General features: G+C 34.5%; 1 protein-coding gene across 2 annotated transcripts in view; it reads right to left on the minus strand.

The window, feature by feature from the left end:
- FBXL4 (F-box and leucine rich repeat protein 4) overlaps positions 1-26,259 on the minus strand; it is a 139,365-nt gene that overhangs the window by 83,546 nt on the left and 29,560 nt on the right. For both annotated transcript variants that reach the window (XM_072642903.1, XM_072642904.1), the window contains exons 2-5: positions 24,247-24,376; positions 22,995-23,575; positions 7,420-7,765; positions 3,787-4,031 (exon numbers count right to left, since the gene is read on the minus strand). In XM_072642903.1, coding sequence (XP_072499004.1) covers positions 3,787-4,031; positions 7,420-7,765; positions 22,995-23,506 — 1,103 coding nt within the window. In that variant the 5' untranslated portion in view covers positions 23,507-23,575; positions 24,247-24,376. The remainder of the gene's footprint in view (positions 1-3,786; positions 4,032-7,419; positions 7,766-22,994; positions 23,576-24,246; positions 24,377-26,259) is intronic.

Raw genomic sequence — 26,259 nt, forward strand, 5'->3', positions numbered from 1 at the left:
CTAAGTCCTTGGTGGGGAGAAAGACCTTAAGCTGGACAATAAGTACATACACCTATTACTTCTGTCAGTGACTAGAGATGGCTATGACTTAGTGAACTTTGAAAGGTTGTATTTGACTTTTCATGACATTACTCTGTCTTTATTTTCCTACCTGAGTGTCCTATTCCTTTTTAATTTCCTTTACTTGCTGATTAACCATATCAAGCCTCCTAACTGTGGGTATTCTCCAGTGATCTACACTGTTCCCTCTTCTTTTTTCTCCCTAAACTTCTCTTGGTGAACTCATAAGTATCAAGGATTTAACTGTCACCTATATAAATTATTATATTATATATTATATTATACATATATATTATATTGTAAATCAATACATCTAGTCTCTCCTTAAGTTTTAGTCCTTCATCACTAACTGCCTGTTGGGTATTTTAAACTGGATGTTCTGGAGACGTGTAAAACTCATCTTGTCCAGCAAAACTCATTATCTTTCCTTGTGACCCCACCTCCTTTCCAAAGTTCCTTATTTCTGTGGAAGGTACCACAATTTTTTCCAGTCTTCCTTCCAAGTTTTTAACTTAAATGTCATCCTTGACTTCTCATTCTTACTCACCTCAGATATTTAATTAGTTGCCAAATTTTGTTATTTCTACATCTACATCTCTTAGATGTGCTGTTCCCTTTTCTCTGTTCATACAGCTACAACCCTAGTTGAGACCCTTGTTACTTTTTGGGTATACTACTATAACAGCCTCTAAATTGAATTCTCTCTCTCTCTGTCTCTCTGTCTCTCTCTCTCTCCCCCCCCTCCTTTTCTTTCTCTCTTTCTTCCTACTCTAGTCAATCTTCCACATAGCTAAGAAAGTACCTTTCCTTAAGCTTTGACCAACTCCTAATCACACTCAGAGGATCTCTACTGCCTCTAGAATAAAACAGAAACTTCTCTGTTTGACTTTTAAACTCCTTTACAACATACACCCAACCCATCTTTCCAACATTATATATTATTCTTTTCCTGCATTCTATAACACCACCAGGGGCAGCTAGGTGGCTCAGTGGATACAGCCCCAGTGCAGGAGTCAGGAGGACCTGAGTTCAAATCTCACCTCAGACACTTGACACTCACTAGCTGTGTGACCTTGGGCAAGTCACTTAACCCCAATTGCCTCATCCTGGGTCATCTCCAGTCATCCTGATGAATATCTGATCACCGGATTTGGATGGCTCCAGAGGAGAAGTGAGGCTGGTGACCTGCACAGCCCTCTCTCACTCAAAATAAAGTCAAGTACAAGTCATGTCATTATTTCTCTGATGGCATGGTCTTCTTCAGCAATGAAGGACAAATACAATATAATACAAGCACTAACAAATTTGTCTTTTTTCTGTTCCTCACATACAACTCTCCACCTCCTGGTTCTGGTTTTTGCACTGGCCATCCATTCCCCTTGCCTGGAATGCACTTTCTCCTTACCTCTATGTAAAAAAATTCCTCTCTTCTTTCAAGATGCAACTTAAACTTCACCTTCTAAACAAAGTCTTTTCTGATTCTTATCCCCACTCCCTTACTGCAAATACTATTCTTCCCTGCTTCCTTACCTTTAACTATCATATATTTAGAAAAGAATGGAAAAGCATTTATTAAGCACTTACTATGTACCAAAATCTGTGTTAGATGCTGAGGATTATTTTATTTTTTTCTCTCTTCATTCCCAATACATAACACAGTGTTTGTGTTATGTGGCACTGTGGCACTGTGGCACTAAGTAAATGTTTTGTGATTGAATGACTGAGTTCCTTCCATATGGAAGGCACTATGTTAGCTACTATGAGTGATGTGAGGTCCCTGCCCTCAGGAAGCTTAACACCTTATATTTGTTACTGATTGTTAGTAGCCCCCATCATTCTCAGGTTGTCTTAATTCTTCACACTCCAAATGTATCTGATTATTACTAGTTCCAGGGCTTTCCAGTCTTACTTGAAGATAGAAGTTCAAGGTAAAGAGGGAGAAATAGGTAAAGTAAATGAATGCCTTCAAATTTCTACAAGTAAAAAGATGCACATAACTTTCAGAAATTAAAAATATAATTTTGCCTTAAAAATATCCCTCATGTAGGCAGTCAGGTTGTACAATGGATAGACCACAGGATCCAGAGTCAGGAAGACCCAAGTTCAAATTCAAGCTCAGAAACTCACTACCTATGTGATTCTGTATAAGTCATTTAACTGTTCTGTGCCTCAGTTTCTTCATCTGTAAAATGGGAATAATAAAAAACCTTCCTCACAGGGTTGTGAAGATCAAATGAGACATCATATATAAAGTGCTTTGCAAACCTTAAAGCTCTACATAAATACTAGTTATTATTACTATTATTATTATAAACTTATAAAATTCATAAAGCAGAAATGGAATTCATACTGTACTTATTCTTATAGTTGTAAAATATTTAGGATCTAATTCGCAGAATCATACAGTTTTCTGTGTATGTATAACTTGTCCATTTATCATATTTAATGGTCTGAAAGTCACGTATATTTAGATGTTAGGCACTGTCAGTCTGCAGTACAACTGAATATGGCCTAACTCCCAGAAAACACAAAGGAAAAAAAGACCACGTTTATAAATGAAGAAAGATAAATCTGGAAGGTGGTAAAAAACCTTGTGGCTTCATGCACATTTTTTAAAAAAAGGTTATCATAAAGTCCAATAGAAAGAAAAGCTAAAAATGCAGCCATGACTGCTTTTGTCTTGTTTCTGTTTTTAAAATACTGTTCACTAATGTTAGCACTTTGGATATTTTGTTAAAAACCAGTTCAAGCATTATTTATTGTTCAAGTATTACACCAAAAAATTATCCATGAAAATGTATCTTTAATTTTACAATAAATTGATGGAATTTATTTAAATTTTCCTTCACATAGGACTTTTCAAAAATAGTGGTGTAGTGAATATGAAAGGAAACCTCCAGTTTGTTTTTAGCTTTTGAATAGGACAAAATATTTTTCATTAAACATAAATTTAATGAAATTCCGAGTTTTTTTCTTTAGTGATTATTTATTAAGTTTAATAAAAATAAGAACATTATTTGCTGAAACATAATGGAAACTGTCATCAACAAGGAACTAAACCCCCCCACAAATTTACAAAATAAGATAAAATGACTAAATTCCTAAATAAATATATAAGTTGGTAAGCTTCCAAAGTTTTATCGGGTGACATTTAATAGTAAGGAAACCAAGTGTCTAAATAGAAGCAAGCAGAAACACCTGGGCAGGTCTGCAAGTGTGGTCGCCTATTTAGCGTGCAATTGCATTTTTCAACATAATTAGTTCAAATGAGCTTCTAAATTTGGATGATGCATTGCACATGTAATTAAGATTTAATTAAAAATGTTCTGTAATAAATTGTTTTCCAATTCTGACAAATCACATTAGAGAGGTAGATTTGATTTTGAAATAGTTTTTTTTAATGTGTTATTCATATAATCTGAAACTATGAGATGAGAAAAGGCTTTTTTTTTAATCTTTCATTGGGCATAAAAATGAAAAAAAGAACTTTTGCTGAAAATTGTTTTCCATAAAATCTATGGTTTCACTAAATAATACAGTTTAATGTGTGTGTTTTTAAGCTGCTTTAAGGATGCTACAAGACATTACTTTTAATAGAAACCAATCCATTGCTATGAAAACTACACTTCTATCTTATTCTCGTAAATATGTACTGCACAGTATTTTGAACCTTTGTTATAAGAACTACCCAGTCTTCTGTGAACTGTTCCATGTACGGACACTAACCTGCCAAATCCTGAAACAGAGATGAAGCCTCTATTTCCAGTCCAAGATAAATTCAGCCATTGGACTAGTGTGCAGCGAGACTGTAGGTACTCCAGAGATGTGTCATTCAGCTTTGCCCAGTAAGGTTGCAAATTGAGGTGGGTATATTGTAGAGGATCACAGCAGTGTTGGTAGAGTAGTTTACAAGTTTGTGCTAATCTACACAGGTCAGGTAGTGTAAGATGACTCAAAATCAACTGGATGAGCTACATAAAAGATAAAAAAAATAGGGAGAGCAAGATAAAAACTAGAGCTATTACTAAAGTCAAGCTGTAAAATTATTAAGAAGTAATCAAAGCAGTACTGTTAATGAGCTAAACACTGCAAAGAATACAGAAAAGAAAGCTACCATTCACATAAAAACACAATAACATGGCATCAGAGATTTTTAAAACTCAAAGTATTTCCACCTCCTTCTCACTACTCTATTTATTTTTTTAAAGTTGCACTTAGGCTCTATGTCTAAAATAAGATTTCTACTAAAATTCAAGGTGAACAATAAAAACTAGCATGTTTCCTAAGTGGTGCAACAGTGAAAAGGTTCTGAATGTTGGTTCAATTCCTCCCCATAACTTACCCATTTATCTTATTTACTGGTCGAAAGTCAACCATATTTAGATGTTTGGCACTAGTCAGTCTGCAGTACTGGCCTAAATTCCAGAAAACACAGAGGGGAAAAAAAGGTCGTGTTTATAAATGAAGGAAGATAAATATGGAAGGGGGTAAAAAAAAAACTCATCTTCTTATGATTGATTTCCTAATAGCAGAGAAAATTGGATGCAATTGTTTTAAATGTAAAAATTTTTTTTACAAATTCTCTGTTCTAAAAATCTTTATTTTTTGGACGTTTTTAAAAAAATAATGAATATACCATATTCTCCAAACTGTTCATTTGTGGTTAGAATCATGCTGCTTTTAAAGAAAGGGTGATTTGAGACATTAAAAAAGAAAGAAGGAAATATCACAATCTTTAAATGTCACAATGACCAAAACTAGAATGTATAAATTTCTAAATGCATAAAGTGGTAACATTTCAAAATTAGTTTTACAAAAGGTGTCATCAAACCATTATAAACAAATTTTATCAATCACCTTGTCATGTTAGTTATATGTTCTAAACTATCTTTATATCTGATTTTAACTGGAAATACTTTTGAGTTTTTAAAGAATGAATAAGTTCAGGTTGACAGAATGACATCTTCAGGTTGATCATTAAGTAACCTATATTATTTATAACACCAGTAAACATTCATTAAGATTATTCCCCAAGGAATTTTTGGTAGAGTTTCAAATACATACTTTTTCATTTGTTTAGTTCCTGACATAGAAAAGTATTCTATGACATTTACTGAGAAAATAACACTAGCTGAAGTAAAAAATAGATATGATAAAATGAAAAGTAAATAAGATTGTGGCATTAAAATATAAGTAAAGAACATTTTACCTATGATTAAACAAAAGATAATAGGTATAAAGACTATGGAGAAATATCTATAAATCATTACCAACATAGACTTTGGAATCGATCAGAATCCTGCTCTTTATCCATTGGTACCCTAGCATAAAGAACAATTTGATACCATAATGAATATATGATATGGTGTGTTCAGAAGGAATCCCCAAATAAAGTTAATTTAATTATTAAAAAAGCATCATTCAATACAATTCCTGCCCTAGTTTTTTTTTTTCCTTTCATCTGTGAAGTATTATGCTTTGTAACATTTTGGTACACAAAGGCAGCACAGTGTGGTAGAAACAACAATGGCCATAAGCATAAGAGAGACATGGCTTGAAACCCTGGCTCTGATATTTATAAGATGTATAATTATGGGCCACTCATATAATTCCTCTGAGCTTCAGTTTCTTTACCTGTAAAATAGGGTTCATCCTATTTGTAGTACTTATTTCACAGGTTAGTTGTGAGGATTAAAAGAAACAATGCATCTAAACCTCTCTGTAAATTTTAAGATGTTTTAGTAGCTGTTCACATGTAATCTTTTCATCCATTAAAAGGGATGAATTGCCTACAAATGAAAAATTCACCTCATTTGGTGGGCTAGCAGTTGCTTTACAATGAGAGGCCTTCTAATAGTCACATGACAATCTTCTAATAGTCACAGTCCTGAAAATAGTGGAATAAACCAGCAATGCTACTGTAATCCATTAAATTCAGTATTAACTGATATAAATTTGAAAGTTTACAGCAGATGCTTTTTCTCAGATGAAGTGTGGAATTTGGGAAGCTTTAAAATAAAGTCTGATCATTCCAAATTCAAAATAACTTTCAGTAGAAGAAAAGGTTTACGATCAGTATAGCTAAAAAAGTGTCAAAATCATGCCACCTAAGATAGCAAATAAAAAAAATTAAGAGAAAAACAATGAGGAAAAATGAGGAAAAGTGTTACTATTTTATATCACCAACTCAATACTCAGAGATAATTCAGGTTATCTTGCTTTGAACAAAAGTAGTAATACATAAAAATCCATAATTAAACAAAAGACAAATTAGATAAAGGATTATTTACTTCACTCAGTGAAAGTATTCACAATGAAATGACTTTTAAAAGCTTGCTCCTTAAATATATTTAAAATACTCAATTTGCAAATTAAGTAAAACAAATGATATATCAAAAACAAATCAATAACGTGCACATAGTTGTCATAGAATATAAATTCAACATAGCACACTGAAATTGTTCATAAAATTTTTAATTCTCAATTTTGGAAGGAAAGGTTAAGAATCAAAAACAAATAGTCTGTTCATCCGACTATGCACTTTGAATCATCTGCCAAATTGTTTGGATGGATGTAATTATATGAAGTCTAATGGCACAGTGTTTTCCAGAAGTCCTTGATGGCACAACTTAGTCCTATTTCTTCCTAATATAAATATTCTTTCTGTCTCTGTCTCTTTCCACTTTCTCTTCTTTTCCTATCCTCCCTCCTTCTCCCTATCCCCTTAACTCACTCTTTCCTACTCCACTTATCCTAAGGGATCTAGTTGGGAAAACAAACAAATAAGCAAACAAAAAATTAGTACTCCTTTAAAGGTGAGGAATGGGATCATCAAGGAGGAATGAAGAAAATGGAGTTAAAGCCCCTCCCCCACTTTTATTTAATTATGGCCCCTTGTCCAATACTGTCCCTTTTATCTGGATTTTCTAATATTGCAAATTCCATGACAGTTGTTACATACAGTCAAACTTCACAAATTCAGTCTAATTTGTAATACATCAAGAATAAAATTTATTAATAATGAAAAACACTTATTGATTAAGAATGCTAATTTGAATCAATAAGAAGTATGAATGGATTTTTTAAAAAATCAATTACCTCACATTATAGTTTAAAATGTGTTTTTCTAAGTAAAAGCCTTTTCCAATCGGCTTCAGTGAATCACAAGGAACTCGGGATTTTAGCAAAATAAATAAAAAAATAAAATATAAATAAAAAAAGACCACTTGAAGAAAGTGTGATCTCTTAAGTGGGGTTAATATTTCTGTGATAACACTATTAATCTGTTTGCACATTTAGGCATTTTACATTTTTATTTGTGAAATATGCTCTATTTTTATTAAGATATTTCTGGCTTACCTCATAAGGTAGTTTATCAAAATAGCCATTGTTTGTCCATTCCCTGAGGGCAGCACTGTTGAACTGTTTACTAAGGGCCTCCATTCCACAGCCATCTTTCTCTTCATAATCCTCTTCATCCAGATCATTCATGTCAATGAGTGAAGTCTTAAGTGAAAGTACAGGTCTGTCCTTCACACCATGTAGCACAACTGCATCTAATTCAGTGTAATAGTCCAGAAGAGTGCTATTTACTTCCAGTCGAATAAGGTTTGAAGGAAAATTTATCTGTTTGATATAAGGTTTAAACTGGCGAGCCTGGGGAGTATTCACCTTTGTAGGTCTCTCTGACCAAAGAATTTCCCATCTGCCAAAGAAAGAAACTTTACCTATGATAAGGTGATAATAATGATGGATTAAGATGTATGTTTACTCAAAGCTAAATTATAAAATTAAACACTTTGTTAGAGTATAAAATGATGGTCTGAGAATTTCTAAGTTCCCTAGTGACTTGCACTTACAGAAAAATAAAAACTAAATATAGCTATGATTCAACAAACTTTGATATTCTGCCACAACTGTATAGAAGTTTTATTTCAGATTCTACCTTACTCAGTTTTAGAGGTAGAAGAATGAAAGGAAGGGAAAGGAAAGTAACCCAAAATAGGAAAGGTTTCCTCACAAAAAAAGGACTTCTGTTGACTAAGAGTACTGACTCTATTACAGAATATTACCTCTCAAAGAGTAATGCCATTTTTCCTATTTTTCCCATTTCTGTCAAAATCATGATGACTCAAAACTTCACAGGTCTAATCTATTTTATTCTTACTTATTCTTCCTTCCCCCCAACCCTGCCACCCATTGCCAAAACCTGCCATTTGTTATACTGAAATGTCTTTTATAGTGAGTTCCTTCTTAGTTCTCACTACTCTCACTCCACAATATCATGCCTCAATTATGTTAAGAAGGTAAAGAATTGATTAGCCTCATATTTCCCTTCTGTCAATCCATCTTTCTTAACATCAACAAATTAATTTTCCCTAAACAGTGATTCCAACACTTCACTTCACTGAAACTCTAGATTTACTCCCCAATATCTGTAAGACTGGCTAAACTTTCCAGCCCACCATTCAACATTTCTCTTTTTTGACCCTTTAATTATGAAGGAATGATTTCTATCGTTTCCTATGTGTAAAAATATTTTTCTATGGAAGCCTAGAGAAAAAGTTCCCTGGATGGAGTTTGGTGCATGTATTTGACTGGAGGGTGAGATGGCTGGGGGAAAGTTAGTGGGACAGAAGCAAATGGAATGTCAGAGAAAAATAACATGAATCAGCAAAGGCACAATCAATTTTTTTACTCAAGTAATCACTGATTTGTAAATAAGCTGAGAATTAGGTGCATCCCTTAAATCTGAAATTAGTAAGAAGTCACCAGTTTTGAATCCAGAAGAGGTAGAAGTCTAATAAATAAGTAAAGTCTACTAAATAATGGAATGAGCTGGCATGATGCAGATAGGCTTCAGAATTGATGGTGCCACCATCAACATCACATGGTTTCTCGACAGTCTAGGCTCAGATACTAGTCTAGAAAGATAAAGATTTGATTCATTGAAAGATAAATCCTTCCAAGATACTAAATTTGATTATAATTCATTAAGAGGCAGCTGGTGGCTCAGTAGAGAGAGCAGTGGGCTTGAAGTAAGGAAGACTTGATTTCAAATCCTGCCTCAGACATTTCCTAACTGTGTGACCCTAGACAAGTCACTTAACCTCTGATTACCTGTCAAAGTGGATCCACTGGAGAAGGAAATGGCAAATCATCCTAGCACCTTTGCCAAAAAAACCCCAAAAGGGATCATGAAGGGTCAGGCATGACTGAAATGACTGAACAACAACAAAAATAATTCATCTCTTAGGTGCCAAATCTAGTGCTGGCAGTGAGAATATAAAGGTAAAAATAAAACAGCTCTTGCTCTTGAGGAGCTCATATTCTACTGAAGGGAAAGAACACATTCAAATAAGTCAATACAGACAAATACAAGGTAATTGGTCAGGGTGGGAGATGGGGAGAGAAAGCACTTTAAACTAGCAGATCAGGGAAGGCTTTAATTTAGAAGGTGGCATTTTGAACTGAGCCTTGAAGAGAACTATGGACTTCAAAAGACAGGTAAGGTGGCAGGATAAAAATTCTGCACTTGGTAAGATTTTTTTGTAATTCCCATTATTACTTTTCTAGCAAAAGTTTCTTTAAAAAAATTCAACTTTGAATTAGATGAAAAAAAGGGAAAATAGGATGTCTATTCCAAGACCACAGAATTCCCTAGATGAAGTAGCTGAATCTAACACTGAAGGAGAGGCAAACCATGTGGTACAGGAAGAAAGCACTAGATTAGAAATCAAAAAAGATGAGTCAAGTACTGGCTCAGCCACTTACTAGTGCTCTTGAAAAAGTAACAACTTCATTGAGACTCAGTTTCTTCAGATAAAGATAATAATATTTACAGGTTCACTGTGAGATAAGTGCTTTGTAAATTATGAAGTGCTACAAAATGTGAATCATGACTCTCACTGTATTTACTATCGATCTTACACTTAATATTTGGCTCTTAATCCTATGGCACTTCAATGTATTCCATTTCTCAAGTGTTTGTCATGTCTCTCCAGCTAGACTACAAGCTCCCTAAGGGCAGGGACCAATATTTACTACTCTTATTCTTCAATGCATGTGGCCCAATTATATATACATATCAGAACACAGGGTAAATGGCAAATATTTGCTTAATGAAAGGATCTCAGGATAATACTTTCACCTATGATCCTGTAGGGTGAAATAAAAGAGGACTGGGATCTATGTATTTCAATATGGGTATGTCTGTTATTCTAGAAAATGGCTCCAAACACAAAATAACTGAGCCATACTAGAGGCAGCATGGCATAGTAGAAAGCCAGCCTTGAAAACCAGGAAGATCTAGGTTCAAGTCCCAGTACTAATATATATTGGTTATGTGACCCTGGGCAATTCACTTAACTCCACAGTGCTCTAGTCAACTCTTTAAGATTATAAATTGTGGAGAAGATGTCAACCTGCATTAGTAGAGAAGGCAATTTTCTTTAGCTCTAAGTTTCCAACACCAATAAAATCATAGGTCTAATCCCTATCTCCTATAAATATTTAAAGAAGAATTAAGATGTACATCATACTGGTTACCCTTTACAAAATTATAAACTCTTAAGGTAAAGTACTAATGCCTTCTGCATCTCACAACACCTAATAGAGTATGGTTACACATATCTTATTAAATACTGTGTTGACTGGTTGATATGGCATGAATATCAACTCTCTCTGGGAATAAAGATTTAAAACAATTACTTTCAACAAAATTTTCCTAAGAACAGGGACACTGTTTCAAAAGACTTCCCCACTGGCTATAAAAAAATGATACAAACTTATGTAAAATAATAGAGCTGATGCTATCAAACTTCAAGGTAAGATATATATATATGTATCTACATAGATACATATATATGTACCCACAAATAAATATAAATAATATCTAATAATGAATGTAATTCCAGAAGTTAAAGGCTAGCATAGTCACTTAATAGTAAGGTACAGAGGGGAAGAAGGAGAGGGTGATGGGAAGTGTAGTTTTTCATAGGTGGATGACTGAATGATCATGGGAGGTCAAAATTGTATAGGACAAGAGAATCCCAGGAACTTTTACTCTCTTCAGAGAAGACAGAGGCCCAGGGTAGATACATAACAGAAGGGAATGGATGACATAGAAGGGTACTGCTAAAAATGAATATGATCATGATTTGTCTGGCTGAATGACCCATATGTCTACACAGAATTTGCTATTTACTTGGATATGTCTGCTTCTTGGGCTACCAGACATGGTGAAGTTATCACCTCTCCAGGATTTTCTCTGCTTCATTGCTACCTGGACAATTCTCGTCATTCATGGGTTTCCTGCTCTATTTAAACTTTACTCATTTGCTATCTATACTTTCGTAAGACATTCTGGCTCCAGATGAAGATAAGATTATTTCTCTTGCATTCTGAGAGTATTTCCTCAAAATCAGTAAACCATGCAAGGGAGGGAAGGTCAAAAGGGACTAATTACCTCAGACTTAACCGTGATCCTGTGTTAAGCTCTCTTACTAACTACACAAAAAGGGGCTTTGCTAGTTTAATTAATGATCACATAAAGACTGGCAAAATCTCCAAAGTTTCATTTATTAAAGACCACTAGTGGCCTGTAATGAAGGCAAAAAAAAATGTTTTTTGTTTGTTTTTCAAAGCAGAATTTGTTAAAGAAACAATTGCATGACTTATTTGAAGTTAAAAAGAGAGAATGAAGAGAGAATAGTTTTTGAGTAAGATAACAATTCCTCCTTGCTATGAATATTAGCTCACATTGTTTTTGTTTGCCTATTTGATTATTAATCAAAAGTGATAAAAGTTGCAACTACTATAAGCTGTCCTTTGAAATACATGGTACTGATCTCAAAGAGCCTTCTTGGTTGTACTCTGCTCAGAGTTTCCTACTTCAGAGAAAGAGACCATTAAAATAATTCCCCTGTGCTTAATAAATGCTTGTTCATTGATTTATTGATATTCAGAGATGAAAGAAAGATAAATAATTTGTTATTGAATTTCAATGACTTCTACATGATGTTTATCAGGTTTGGTTTGATTTTGTTTTGTTTTTTGCAATTGGCCAATACATTTCTGTACCAATAAAATTCTTTTAACTATTTAAATAGTTGGTTTTAGGCATCTCATACTTATAGAAGCAAATTGCATTGGAAAAAGAAAGAGAGCTAAAATGAAACCAAGATGTCACACTGTTCTTCTCTATTGTTGGTTTCCAAGAAAACCAGAGAAAAAGTTAGATAGGATAAACAAAGAAAAATGAAAGAACAGCCCTCAAGCCAACATTCTTAGAGCCTTAAGCAAATGTCCCACGTACTTGACCCAAAAACCATTTACTAAGTACAATGTACAAAACATGGGGCTAGACACTGGAATGAATCTTTCCAACTAACTCAGTGCAACAGCAACAGTTCCTAACCTATAAAACACACAAACTCTAAATTATAAACCCCATCTCTACCACTGAAAAATATGATATGCTTTTTCTTAAAAAAAGATGGTCTGCTTTGTCTGTTTACTTTAGTACAAAGACTAGAGCTGATTTATTTCAGTGTCATGGAGTAGGCAGCAGGAGAACAGAGATAATTAACAAAGACAAAATTGACTTTTATTCCAATGTACTCCCAATGCCATGTGAGCATAGGCAAGTCACTGAAACTCTTAGTGCCATCTCTAAGACTTTAAGTTGCAGAGATGATAAAGAATTGCATGGGTAGAGGTAGTTTCCTCATCTTAAAGTTCTTTATATCAATGAAATTACATGACTAGTCTTGTCCTATATTTCTGATGTTTCACAAATGTATCTGAGAATAATAATTCCTAGTTTTAAAAACTTGAAGAACCTTTAGACAACAGCTTAAAAGATACAGAAACAGGGACAATTCAGGATCCTTTAAAAACAGAACTGGACTTGCTTTATTTTGTTGTGATCCACATAATCAAAGGCTTTAGTGTAGTTAACAAAATAAAAATGGATAGTTTTCTGGAACTCCCTTGCTTTCTCCATAATTCAGCAAATGTTGGCAATTTGGTCTCTAGTTCCTCTGCCTGTTCAAAAACCAGCCTGTTCTTGTGGTAATTCTCACTTCTTATATTGCTAAAGCCTAGACTGCAGAATCTTAAGCATAACCTTGTGGGTATATGGAATGAATACAACTGCTTGGTAATTTGAATATTCCTTGAAAATTCAGAGCATAAACTAATCTTTTCCAATCTAGTGGCCACTGTTGTGTTTTCCAAATTTGCTGACATATTGAGTGCAACACTTTAACAGCGTCATCTTTTAGGGTTTTAAATAGCTCAGCTGGAATTCCATCATCTCTATTGGCCTTATTGTTAGCAATGCTCCAAAAGCTCACTTGACTGCATTTTCTAGGATATCTGGCTCTAGATCAGTAATCAGATTATCAATGTAGTCATTAGTGATATTAAGATCCTTCTTATGTAGTTATTTTGTGTATTCTTGCAACCTCTCCTTAATCTTTTCTTCTTCTATTAAATCCCTACTATTTTTGTCTTTTTATCAGATAGATATAGATATATAGTCCCTTTTCTCAGGAAGGTTAAATTTCTATTGGAGAAAAACAAGTAAAATATATGTGTATATATGTGCGTGTGTGTGTCTATACACACACATATACGTACATATATACACATACATATATGGATATACATACACACATATACAAAATGATTTCAAGTAAACACTATATATTGAGGTGATCAGAAAAGGTCTCATGAAGGAAGTAGCACTGGGTAAATCCTGAAGTGAGTTACAGATTCTAAGAGACAGAAATGAGGAGAGAATACATTCGAGGCATGGTGACAGAAAATGAATGCTATATATGAGGAAGACTGTATATATACAGTCAACAAATACTATGGATAGATTTCACAATATCTCCTCACATTCATTCCTCCTCCTTACCATTCCACTACAAATAACCTAGTTTGGGCCATGATTCCCAATCACCTGCTTTTTGTTAATAGCCTCCTATGCAATCTCCCTATCTCCAATCTCCCCCTGTCAAATAACACTCTCTCTCTCTCTCTCTCTCTCTCTCTCTCTCTCTGTCTCTCTCTCTCTCTCTCTCTCTCTCCCCCTCTCTCTCTCCCCCTGCCTCCCTCCCTCCCTCCCTATCACTTTCCCCGTGTGTGAGTGTATACATACGTTCACACACAGACGTATATGTGTCTGTGCATACATGTATATCGTTGTTTGATTAATCTTTCTAATGATTTTGTACAGTCTCCTTATTGCTCAAAGATCTTTAATAGTTTTCCATTTCCTATTAAAATCCAAACTCTAACCTGGCATATAAGGATCTCTATAGCCTTTACAGCTATATTCCAATTTGGTTAATCTGTCAGCCACTCAACAAGCATTTGGTAAACACCTACTATGAACCAGACACTATTTTCAGCTTTGGGAATATAGACACAAAATAGAAGTCTCACTACCTTTAAAGAGTTTGCATTCTGGTGGGAAATAACATACATATGTAACTACATATGTAGGTGGTATATATAAGATATTGATATAAATCAAATACAAGGCAACCTTCGAAGGGAAGACACAAACAGAAGGGGGGGGAGGGGAGCCAAAAAGGTATTTGGGATTAGATGGTATTTGAGCTGAGTCCTAAAGGAAACCAAGGATTCTAGGAGGAAGAAGCCAGGTGGGAGAGCATTCCATGCATGGAGATAGTCAATACTAAGGAAAGGATAGTCAGAGACAGGAAATGGAGTATTGTGCTTGGGGAACAGCAAGTATGCCACAGCATAGCTATACTACAAAGAGCATAAAAGGGAGCAATACAGAATAAGAGTGGAGAGGCAAGAAGGGATCAGATTTTAAAGAGCTTTAAATGCAAAATAAAAAAGTTTATATTCAATGATAGAGGTAACAATAAGGCCCTGTAATTGGGAGGGGTGGGGGAGTGGGCAGAGTGATATAGTTAGACCTGCATTTTATTCCTAAACTGATCTAATTATTAAATCATTTTGGTGGCCATGCAGATGATGGGCTGAAGTACGGAGATATTTGAGGCAGAGAGATAAAATAGGAGTCTACTGCAATAGTACTGATGAGAGTGGAAGAGGGACTGAACTAGGGTAAGTGGCTACATGACTAGAGAGAAGGGAATATATTCAAGAAATGTTGTGAAGATAAAATGACTAGATTTGTGAACTTACTAGATAGGGTGAGTGAAACTAAGGACACTGAGATGACACCATGATTGCAAATATACTACTGTATCTTACCCTTTCCTACGTTCTAGCCAAATAAAATTATTTACCATCACTATACCTTTGTTCACATCATTCCCTGCTCTACTTGTTGACATCATACTTATCTTTCAAAACATAATACAAATTCTATGCTTTCTGTGATGATTGTCACGACCCTCATTTCTCTAGCTGGCAGTTTTTTTCTGTACTCTTATGGCAACTGGCATCCCCTTCTTATCTGAATTTGTATATATACATATATGTCAGTACTCCTACTATACTGTTAGCAAATTTTATGCTTTATTTATCTTTGTATCTTCCCCTGGGCCTAGGAAAGTACGCTGCACACAGTATTTGGTAATAGTTTACTAAAATGAATATTGGGCCAGAGTGGATAAAGTACCAGGCCTGAAATCAGGAAAATTCTTCTTCCTGAGTTCAAATCTGGGCTCAGACATTTACTAGCTCTGTGACCCTAGGCAAGTCACTTAACTCTATTTGCTTCAGTTCCTCATCTGTAAAATGGGCTAAAGAAGGAAATAGTGAACCACTCCTGTATCTCTGCCAAAAAAACCCCAAAAGAGGTCACAAAGTGATACGTATCTATGAATCAGACACAACTGAAGCAACGGAACAACAGCAAAAATAAAACAAATACTAGAATATCACATGTACAAATGATTCCTCCCAAGGGTATTAAAAGTCAATGCAAACCTCAGCTAAGTAAATATGCAAAAAGTGAGGGTAGCCTTCATAAGAATGTAACAAGTTACAACACAGTTTTCTTTTCATAAAAGACAACAAAATTAATGTAAATGTTAATGTTAGAAATAGAAATCTAAAAGTTAATGCTTAGAACATTGTTTTTAATTATATCTATATATACAGAACATTCAAATTAGTACACTGAAGCTATTTTGTAAAGGCTTTCCTCACATTTTCTGATACTGTTGAAATACATTAGGCTTAATGTTACATTTACATAATTTTTGCATTTGACTTCTATATGGCATGAATACATTTAGATGTGAGCAAATCACAAGTTGTAAATATGACATACTGATTAAAGTACAGTACTATATGAATCTTAACAGATATCTCTAGAAAAAGTAAGGCTTAAAACAAACAAAAATAATCTTAGCACCAGCACATAAAACATTAGTTTGTTTATATTACTTCTCGGGCTATCAAGATGACATAAGAAAGAATATGAAAAACACAGGAAAATTACTTTATAGGTCTATGACTGTGTGAAATTAATTTAGTACCAAACATGAGAATAATATAAATTAATTTTGTGACATCTGCATTAAAATGAATATATTGTTTAAAATTCAGCCTCTAATAGTAATGAAATAGATCTTCATTTACAGAAAAGGTGAATGGTTTCAATTTTGCTTGAGAAATTCATCTATAGAAAAAATGGATTCACAGTAAAAGATCTAAACAGAACCTGAATTTTGGAAAACCATCAAATCTTAAGTAACTTGGGTGCAAGTTTTTTAAGTTGTCACTTACATGACACACTATACAGTATAACAACTTATACAGTAATATTTATTCTCAATAATAGCTTCCTTACTGGCCAAATGTAACACAATTCGAAATATTCTAATGCCAAGCTTCACTTTCTCAAGGTGATTGTGAATGAGATAGTCAGACCCATGCTTTACAACTATCGACTTGGCAACTATGTGATGGTTGAATTGCGGAGGGAGGAGATTAGCTGCAGTGAGGTAACTTAGAAAGTTATTGAAATAGTTTAAGTGCTAATTGGGGTCTGAAGTAGAGGAGTTGTGGTTTGGATAAAAGAAGCAGAAGAGATGAAGATATCCTGAAATAGCACAGTATTGGGGAAAGGGGCCAATAAAGATTAAGAGTCAATAATGGTGCTTAACTGCAAATTTGGGTGGTGAAGAATGGAAATAATATCAATAGAAACATAACTAAGGAACTGAAGAGGAGGGTGAGTGGACAGCTGTGGACATAATGAACTGGAAATATCCAAGAAGAGCTGTCAAGCAGGTTGCTAAATACAAAGAACTAGAGTCCAGCAGAGAGAAGAGGGGTGAATTTAGGAGTCAATTAACATTGCAAAGAAAATTAATTGAAGCCATAGAAGCTGACAAGAGAACCATAAGAGAGAATACAGAGAGCATGAAGAGGAGCTTTTGGGTACACTCACTCAGGCAGAGGGACATGGATGTTGATTTTGCAAAGGAGACTAAAATGAATAGCTAGCTAGGTATTAAGAAAACCACAATAGAACAGTGTTACAGAAACCCATACAGGAGAGAATACCCAAAATGTGATCCAAAAATATCATTCATGTTAGTATCTGTAACAGTGTCTAAAACAATGCCTTGCAAACAAAATGATTAGAGAAAAGCAACTTGCTCTTGTAGTTTCCACTGAATAAGTTTTGGGTTTGTCTTGGATTTGGTCATATTATGCTTCATATCGAATATAATGTTATTTCACGTAACAGTCATAAAGTTCCAGTGGATTAATAGAATCTGTACAGGCACAAATGTGTACTCAGAATACAAGGTGATAACACCACACCCAGTTTTTTTGCATATTCGCCACCATCACTTTCACCAATTCTCAAGCTATTACAACTAGACTAAATGAGAAAATAAAGACAGAAATATATGTAACCTGCTAAGGTTTTGTTTCACCAAATATAGGCCCCACTACCAAATGCCTTGTCTGTCCTGCCCCATTGTATACACTATTTGCATACAGCTGCTGAGATGAGCACAAGTCATATGCTGTGATTAAACAACTGGGCAAGACCTTTGGAATACCCGTACTATGACTTTGGAATATGCATACTGATCACTGATGTTTTTACTTAAAAGAATTTTGGTGGTGAGTTGTGGAATAAAGTAAAAAAAATTGGTAGGCAAATTTTGAGAATAAATTAGTGAATAAATTAATATTAACTTGAATCACAATCAAACCCTGTGCAACTCTCAGCCAGAAACCTAAGAGTGATTTATACTCAAAGTCAGTTATGCAGCCGTCAACTTTTGGAGGTTAAGTGATTGCTGGAAAGATACTATTACACATTCTTCAAGTTTTCAAGTAAAACATAGACAACTTTGTAGCAAACAGATAAAAAAACTCACAAGGGTCCTATGAAAATGGTCTTTTCCACCTCTAACATTCTATAGTTCTATATAACAAATACACAAAGGGATTTTAAACGACTTACTTCCCAATTCCCAAATAAAAACTGCATATTCAATTTTTTCTTATTAATTCATAAATAATAAAAACAGTTTATATTAAATTAGCAAAGTAGTTTGAAAGTAATGAATGAATTAATGAATTATACAGGAAACCTCCAACAGGCTGTCCTCCAAAAGTTCATTATGAAGTTGGTTTCTGGGAATTCAAGACATATTCCCATAGAAAATATAAATAGTATCTAGGTTCCCAAGCTAGTCCAAAAAGGTGCATTTAACCCTGTAATGTACCTAAAATTCAGCACTCTGATATATCAATTGTAATAATGAGTCTAAGGGAAAGTACATTTGGAATCTCAGGAATACGTATTCTCTGATATAGTCCTGGTAATGTACATCAATGGAAGAAGAACTCTGGTCATGGCTCCCTTGGGATGCAGGGATGGCCTGAAGATGGGCAAGAGTCAAAATTATTATTTCTGGGTTGGAGGTTGGGTTGTAGATTATAGAATAACTTAGAACAGCTGAAAAAGGGATGAAGTCTGGGGAGCTGAGTAGAGATGGTAAGAAGTAGCAGTGGACAGATCTCCCCCACTACTCAGGATTTGTATTCTGGAATAGAGGGAAACAGTAATATACCAATTATTTTTCCTCCTCCTTCCCCTTTTTTTCCCTCAGTATTTCTACTAACAAAGCAGACTTTTCTTCTAATGGTTACAGATGCCTGGGATATTAAGAAGCAGAACTGTGAGGATAGGAGATAATAATGGAAAGGGCCCAGGAGTGGGAAACCTGTGGTCTTGGGACCACACATGGCCCTTTAGGTCCTCAAGTCCTCAAATCCTTTAATAAAAGGATTTATTCTCTGAAGTTTGGATTCAAAGGGCCATATTAGAGGACTAAGAAGCAGAGGTGGGGAACCTGCTGCCCTCAAGGTCACATGCTGCCTTCTAAGTCTCTGGGTGTGGTTTTCAAATATCCTAAACATGCTTACAGGAAATATCCATATGAACTCCCAAACTAACTACTAAAGAGACATATATACAATCTAGAAGCTTTGAGAAAGAGTTAAGTATGCATATGGCATCTTTTTTTCTTGTTATATTAAAAAAAAGTTTTTGCTTGTTATCTGCCTCTTCAATGACCATGTCAACCAACCTAGTCAATAAATTTGAGTAGCTCCCTATTATTTTTGGATTAAATATAAAATTCTCTATTTGGCTTTTAAATCTGCTCATAATCTATCCCCATCCTACCTTTCCAGTCCTCTTACACTTTATTCCCCTCCATGTACTCTACCAGTCAGTGAATCTGGCCTTCTGGCTGTTTCTTGCACAAGATATTTCAATTTCTGATTTCATGACTTTTTATAAGCTATCTCCCATATCTAGAATGTTCTTCCTCCTCAGCTCTACTTCTGAACTCTGGTTTCCTCCAGGTCACCTAAAATCTCACTTTGCGCAAGAAGTATTTCCCATTTCCTCTGAATACTAGTGACCTTCCTCTGAAATTACCTGTACATCTGTACGTATCATTTTTACATAGTTGCTGGCATGTTGTTTCCTCCATTAGAAAGTAAAATCACTGAAGCCAGATATTGGTTTAACACTCGTTTGTGCAGTGCCTGACACTTAGTAAATACTTAATAAATATTTACTAACTGATAATACTTTTTATCAAAAAAAAAAAAAGTTGTAGCCTAAGCTATCTAACTCCCTCTTTTCACAGATGAGAAAACTGTGGACCACAGATGTTAAATGACCTCTCCAAAGGTTGAAAAGGAAATAACTGAAAGACTCAGTATTCAACCTTAGGTCTTATGACTTCAAATGCAGTGCTCTTTCCACTGAACCATACTATCCTCCAAAGCAAATACAATGTAAGAGTTTGAACTTGGTACAAAACACATTCTGTTTCTGAGCTGTATTCCTGGTTATTAAGAAAACATTAGCAACTGCTGGCTTGTTTGTATTACTTTCTCATCTCCATAAAATTTTTATGATATGATACTATGCATGTATCAGGAGCATCCTTGATGAATACATGAGATAGAACTATGCAAAGTTTTGTGACAATTTTTATAGCACACCACATCTAAGTCTCCAAACTAACAGGTATAGACAATGAAAACATATTTGTTCTATTTCTTTATTTTGGGGAATATACATACATACATACAAACATACATATGTATACATGTGTATGTGTGTATACATACATACATATACACATAGAATATGCATGTGTGTACTATATATGTATACCAACAGAATATGTGTGTGTTACAGGAGTGCGTGTGTATATTAACAGAACAAGATGCATTTTAAAAGTTCATATTCTTTGTAGATTGTCTTTTCCACATTTGTCAAAATATTAGAAGATTCTACAAGAGATGGGACTATAATCATAATTCTGTTCAACAATCTGCAAAGAATTAACATCAAGTGAGAGAAACAACAGGGGTGGATACATACATACATACATGTGTGTGTGTATACACACATGTATGTATGTATGTATGTGTTTGTGTGTGTATGGACTAGAATGGAAAAACATTTATTAAGCACTTAATACATGTCAAGCACGATGCTAAGAGCTAGGGATACAGATAAAAATGTGAGATAGTCCCTGCTTTCAAGAAGTTTTATACTATAACTGGGGAGAGACAATACATAAAGAAGGGTTCAATTCATGGCAAATGGAAAGGCAAGGGTGTATTTAGGTTCTGGCCAGGAATGGATAAAAGTCAAGGCCTCAAGAAACTTGGGAAGCAATAGCAAGGCAGATGGTCCCTAACTTAGAGGATAGTAGCTCCAAGATTCAGAGTAGAGTTGGGCTCTAAGATATTCTGACAAAGATGAGGGTGAGGGTGGAGGTAAGAGGAGAGGACAGTGTCAGCATCCAATCGAAAATGAGAAATGGCAATTAGACAATAGTTGGCTGGCTTGTGGAAGGGGAAAAAAAATCTGTGATTTCCTCTTCTGACATCCAGGGATGCTGGTCCTGGTGATGAAGCTACTCACTGGATTATCTGGGGTATTTAACAGTATCACAGATGATGTCTTGCTCCAAGTCCAAAGAGAAAAACAATTCTCTAATAATCATGAGAATGTTATCTGCAAATCCTCCTGTTTGTAGATAATATGGTGCTAATTTCATTAAACTCCAGAACACTGCAAAAACTCAATGAAAACTCTATTACAAAAACATCAGTTTAAACATCTATACTGGAAAAACGAAGATGAAAAATGCATATTGCCTTGACTTTGATTTTTAGATTTAGTTCAATCCACTAAACTAGTTCAATTAATATGCATATCTTGCATAAGTGCTGAAGATAAATAATGAACTGGACATCAAAAACTGAGTAGTCTCTGTCTTATTTAGAAAGCTATAATACTTTCACTGATTTTAAGCTACTTGATTCCTTAGAAATTCATCTCTTGAATACAAATATTCTTTCTGCATAGTGTCTGGAATATAGTAGGTGCTTAATAAATGCTTACTGATTGAATGATTATATAAAAGTAAATATCAGAAGACTCAAAACTCTAAGTGACTCAAAGGGCAACAGAAAGATGACTGTTTGTTATAAAAAGGTTATGGAATATTACCAAGGAAGATTTGCATGCAAGAAATAACATAAAAAAACACTACTGAGAATATTTGGGACAAGAAAAAAATGGCATGGCTTAAATATACTAGGTATATGATGCTATTTAGAGCTGAAAATAGGATGAAAAAATGAACAAGGCTTTAAGCACATACAGCTCAAAATATCTAAAGCAACGGTTCTTAACCTTTTTGTATTAAAGACCTTTACGGCAGTCTGGTGTAGTCTATGGATGACCTCTTCTAAAAACATTTTTTAACTCAGTTGAAGGAAATGCTAATTTTTGGTTGGAGATTAGTGAATATAAAGATCTATTTTTTTTCCAATCCAACTTCAAAGATTCCCTGAAATCTACCCACAGATCCCTTGGGGGTCCATGGAGCTCAAGACAACCACCCTTGGTTTGAAGTCAATTTAGCCTAAGAAGCAGCACTGTACACTGGACATGGCACTGAACTTGTCTCAGGAAGACTAAATTAAACAAATGCCTTGAAAAAAATGTATTCCAAATGGCAGATGTGGTTATTACAGGAGTTCAACACAGACTTTAAGCTCTGATGTACCAACACAATGACAAATGCTCTCTCCTAGATTTGTCATAGTCATTTTGCTGCTAGAATCTTAATCTAGAGGGATAAATTTTTATGTTTTAAGCCAGAAGGGAAATGGTATCAGTAAATGCCTCATATGAAGAAGTCATTAAATCTCAAGATTAGTAATTCACATGAATGCTCACTTCTCCTATAAAGAAACTAAAGAAAACCTAAAACAAATTCCTTTAAGCATAACATGGCATATTTCCATAAATAATTACATACATATATTTATAGTCTAAAAGTAAAACTACCACAATTTGGTTTTGGTTATTCTGCTTATGTTGTTGAATGAAATTTTACCTTACTTCAGCTGGTGGATTTGGGGAGTAAGGATTTGCAGAACAAGCCAGAATTCTAATAACTGCCCCAGGATGATAAGTTTCCAGAACATGAACAGCTGTAGGATATACTGGTTCTTCAAAAGCAAGTTCTACATAGTCCTGGCTCTGAAAGTTTTGTGGAGTTCTTCTGAATGGCAAAGAAGCACTAGGACACTGATTCCACCATGTTCCATAAGTCCGAAACACAGCAGCCTGAGTAAAGTCTCCAGAACTTGGGTATACATTTGGTATGCCTGCCAAATTCCACATAGTGTAGGACATACTGTTTTCACTGCCATAATGGGAACTGAAATCCAATACTTCTTTGGCATACTGGACTACTTCTGAATTAATAGGTAAAGTTCGGCTGTTTGATTCAATAGTTCTACGGCTGTTCATCATTTCTCCTCTTGTAGCTGTCCTGGCTCGGCGCCGAAGGCATATATAATAAAACATAGTCAAAACTGTTAACATGGGAAACACTGGTGACATCTAGATATGAATTATGATGGTTCTAAAGGTCAGGTGTCCTCAGTAAGGTGTTTTAACTCTTTGAAGGATCTGAAAAAGAAAAGTGCTAAGTAAAGTACAATGATTTAAACAGGTTTGAAAAGCACATTCAAAAATTACATAAACAGGCTTTCTTTCGATCTGAGTTGTCACAAAACCTAAAACTGTCAAATTAGTCAACACACAGACTAAAGATTTGATAGCTTCAATATATTTCATCAATCTATTATTATTAAATGGAGTTTTAACTTTATTCATTTTTAAGTCTGCACAGATACTATATCTTCAAAATATGTAGATAATAAGTAGATAGACTAGTGTGCTAATAACAAGAAATCATTTTTCTTTATGTGTTATATCTGTAAGCATATTTTAAGAAACACAGTCTTTGAATTTACTACTTAGTTAAAATATGTAATAAATAGTGTGTGTTACATAAGTATTTAATCTAAAACAAAATTGATGTAAAAAGTTGTCTTTGATATAGAAACAATTTCAAATTTTAACAGTCTCTATGACTAGCTACTATTATCTTCCAAATGTATATGGCACAGATTTTACATCAAAGGAATATAGTTTTTTGAAGTTTATATTTCATCAAGACTTAATAAATTAACTCCCTTACAAATTACAGATCACCAGAAAGTTTTAACTTATAATTCTTAGCATTATTTATTAAAGCACTTTATGCTAGGCTGCCAGTTTGTCTAGAAATCACTTACTCCACGTGTGAAAATCACAGGATACCCAAAAGATACTCAGAAGTTGGCACTCATCCATAGGTCCAGAATAGAGGAATATTCTAGATTCTATGCAGATTTCACATGTAGAAGCTGAAATAATTATTTTCATCTGAAAAACAAAAGTTTGGGATTTGTTCATAACAAATAACAGGTATTTTCTATTTCCAACTTATAAAATCAAATGACGTAAGAATTATTAGATTGGTAAATGAATTTTACATGTCCTTATTTCATAACTATCAATTGTATTTTCAGTCACAGATTATCTAAACTCTTCAATAAATGTTCACTTTACTATTAATATATATAGAGAGAGAAACAATGATTATGTACAGTTACAAGATAATGTTTAAAGATGTCTACATGATCCCATTAAGTTGAACTGATTTTCACAAGTAAAGTCTTGACTACTGCTGAACTTAAAAAAGAAAAAGAATTTCTCACTCTAATGTGTCATGCTGGTGTTTCTGACTTGGTCAAAGTAACTTATCTACAGGGGGGATTTTAGTAATCTAAAACAAAAAAAAATTGATAAAATTTGTTTTTAAAAAATGAAGTGCAAGTTGGCTACTCTCCTAGAAGAAGGGGTTTAAGGAATACCTCTCCACACTCCCAGCTGTGAGAGATAACAAAGTATTTGCTAAACAAATAAAATAAGGCAAAACATAAAAAAGAACTTCAGGTTGAAAACAAAAGGAGAAAAAAAGTATCTAAAGAAGCAAAAGATATTTCAGACTTCTGTTAGACTGGGGAGTGGTGGAATGCCATACAAAGTAGAAAGTGATACCAAAAAGATCATAGGACACTTGGAGTTCAGAAACAAACTTAAGGCTTTTCCAGATGAAAAGGAAGTTGTATTTTGCAACAAAGAATGAAATGAATGTCCTTCAAGAAATGAAAAATTAAATGCCCAAGTTAATCCAGTAAGGGTCAGGGGAAAAGATGAGAATAGTACTTGGTGATTTCCTTGTAGAAGGGTATTAAGGTACCTATTTGTTGACCTGATAACAGAGAGGTTTGCTATCTTCCCTGAGGAAAACAATCAAGATGGAACAGAAAGCCTCTCAATATTTATCAAAGTGGGTGACTACTGTCCACTTCTGGTAATTCCCATGGGTACAAATGATATTGCTGGAAGAAACCAAGAAAGCACTGACCCAGAGTGTGGAATTTTTGGCAGAAAATTTAACACCTTAGAGGTACAAGTAGTGTTTTAACCACGCATCAAAGGCAAGGAAAAATTTGGGAAGATTTTGGGAAGTTTTTGTAAAAATTTAAGCCATAGCATGAACATAGGAATGAAAAGCCCCACAGCTAAGGATGAAGAATACCTAACAAGGGCTAGTGAGAACTGTCTAGAGTCTTGGAAATCTAAGATAGCTTTAAACTCAAAAAGATGGGGCAGAGAGAAATGTGCCAATGTATATCCACCAAGGAGAGACTACAATAGTGTTAACTACAATTCAGAAAGTATAGTACTTGAAATATACAGAAGTTAACAGAAAACAAAATGCATAAATAGAGCTAGTAATAAAACCCACAGGTTCAGTTCTCTGTACACAAATGCAGAAAGCATGGCTTAACAGGCATCATGAATTAGAAACCCTAACATAAGAAGGAAAATTTATAATAACAATCACAACAATAATAACAATAGCATTTATATGTGCCAAGCACTGTGTTAAGTGCTTTATAAAGATATACAAGTATTATCTCATTTGATCATCATAACAACCTGTGAGACAGATTTGAGGAAACTGAGGCATCAGAGGTTAAGTAATTTAATCGAGGTCACAAAGCTAGTTTCAGAGACCAGATATGAACTCAGGTCTACCTAACTCCAAGCCCCACTCTCTATCCACTGTGTCACCTAAATTTGACCTCTTAGATATCAATGAGCCTCAGTGAGTCCCATGGAACAGCATACATTATCCAAAAACAACAAGATAAACAGTATAAGTAAAAGGAAGGCAGAGCAGTTTTGAATATTAA

Source organism: Notamacropus eugenii, chromosome 2, assembly GCF_028372415.1.
Source record: "Notamacropus eugenii isolate mMacEug1 chromosome 2, mMacEug1.pri_v2, whole genome shotgun sequence".
Lineage (NCBI taxonomy): Eukaryota > Metazoa > Chordata > Mammalia > Diprotodontia > Macropodidae > Notamacropus > Notamacropus eugenii.